This window comes from Neopelma chrysocephalum, unplaced genomic scaffold (assembly GCF_003984885.1).
Source record: "Neopelma chrysocephalum unplaced genomic scaffold, ASM398488v2 Primary Assembly neopelma1_93966, whole genome shotgun sequence".
NCBI classification, from domain to species: domain Eukaryota; kingdom Metazoa; phylum Chordata; class Aves; order Passeriformes; family Pipridae; genus Neopelma; species Neopelma chrysocephalum.
In genome coordinates, this window is record NW_020922676.1 from 2,588 (window position 1) to 4,302 (window position 1,715).

Below are 1,715 nucleotides of genomic sequence, written 5' to 3' on the forward strand. Positions count from 1 at the left end.
TGCGCTGCCCGCGCTGCGCCAAGCGCTTCTCCCACCCCGCCGGCCTGGCCGAGCACCAGCGGCGGCACCGCCCGGCGCGGCCGCGGCGCTGCGGGACCTGCGGGGAGACCTTGGGGCGCCGGGCGGAGCTGCTGGAGCACCGGCGCCGGCACCGGGGGGAGGACGTTTACCGCTGCGAGCGCTGCGGGAAGGGGTTCTTCTACCTGCCCTGCGTCCTGCGGCACCAGCGCGGCCACAAGCGGCGCCGGGAGGGGGGGACGCGGTGCCCAAACTGCTGCCGGCGCTTCGGGGACGCGAGGAGGCTGCGCCGGCACCTGGCCGGGCACGAGGAGGGGAGGCCCTTCCCCTGTCGGGCCCGCGGGGACGACGGCGGCACCGGGGAGGAGGGGGGGCAGCGGCGGCACCGCAACGGGGGCACCGCGGCGGGGGCGGCGCCGGGGGAGTGAGGGGAGGGCGAGGGGAGGGGTGGTTGTGGTGGGAGAGGGCGTGGCACGGGCGTGGCACGGGCGTGGCACGGTGGGGTGCAGGTGGACGTGGCATGGCAGGATGTGGGGCTGGCACGGCTCCACGTGGCTCGGCACGGTGCGGCACGGGCTGGCACGGCAGGAACAGAGCCTGGCATGGGCTGACACGGCCTGGCACGGCAGGAACACGGCCTGGCACGGACTCGGCACGGCAGGACAGGACTTGTCACGGCTCCACCTGGTCCCTCGCAGGGTGACCGAGCTCGGCACGGACTTGTCAGGGGGTGACACGGCCCAACATGCCCCAACACGCCTCGTCACGGCCCGACACGCCTCAACACGCCTCGTCACGGTCTGACACGGTTCATCATGGTGTGACACGGCCCAACACGCCTCGTCATGGCCCAACACGCCCCAACATGGCTCTTTGTGATGTCACATGGCCCAACACGCCTCGTCACGGCCCCGCCCCCTTCGCCGTGTCCCCACCGCCCCACCGGACACTCGGACATGACCCCCCACCCCCCAGGACCCCCAGACCCCCCCCCAGGACTCTCAGACCCCCCCCGGGGGTCCATAAACTCTTAAACATCTCCACCAATGGAATCTCTGCGCTCGCGGCCCCTCCCCCACACGGGGGGGTCGGTGGGGGGAGGGGCAGGGGGAGGGGTGGGGTGGGGGAGGGGCCGCGGCCGCGGTGTACGGGGGGGGGAGCCGGGATGAGCCGGAATGATCCGGAATGATCCGGAATAAACCGGAGCGACTGCGGGCGGGGGAGGGGCCTGAGTGTGTGCGGCCGCGGGGGGGGCGTGGGGGGGGGGGGGGGGGGGGGGGGGGTTTGGGTCAGGGGCTGTTTGGGTGACGGGTTGGACCACGGGCAGGTTGGTTGGGTGATGGGTTGGGTTGATCCTGGGTTGGTTGGTTGATCATGGGTTGAGTGATGGGTTGGTTGGGTGATGGGTTGGTTTGATCGTTTGTTGGTTGGTTGGTTGATGGGTTGATTTGATCATGGGTTGGGTTGGTTGATCGTGGGTTGAGTGGTGGGTTGGTTGGTTGGTGGGTTGGTTGGGTGATGAGTTGGTTGGGTCGTTGGTTAATTGATGATGGGTTGGGTCATTGGTTGGGTTGATTGTGGGTTGGGTGATGGGCGATCAGTTTGTTGATTGATGATGGGTTGGGTTGGTTGGGTGATGGGTTGGGTGATCAGTCTGTTGGTTGATGGTGGGTTGGGTTGACGGTGGGTGGGTTGGT

General features: G+C 69.0%; 1 protein-coding gene across 1 annotated transcript in view; it reads left to right on the forward strand.

Annotated features, from left to right (window-relative positions):
- LOC113980381 (zinc finger protein 865-like) overlaps positions 1–446 on the forward strand; it is a gene marked incomplete at its 5' end in the record, with an annotated part of 3,029 nt that extends 2,583 nt beyond the window's left edge. Inside the window, one exon of the mRNA XM_027707597.1 lies at positions 2–446. Within this exon, the coding sequence (XP_027563398.1) occupies positions 2–446 (445 nt within the window). The remainder of the gene's footprint in view (position 1) is intronic.
- Positions 447–1,715: the final 1,269 nt, after the last annotated feature.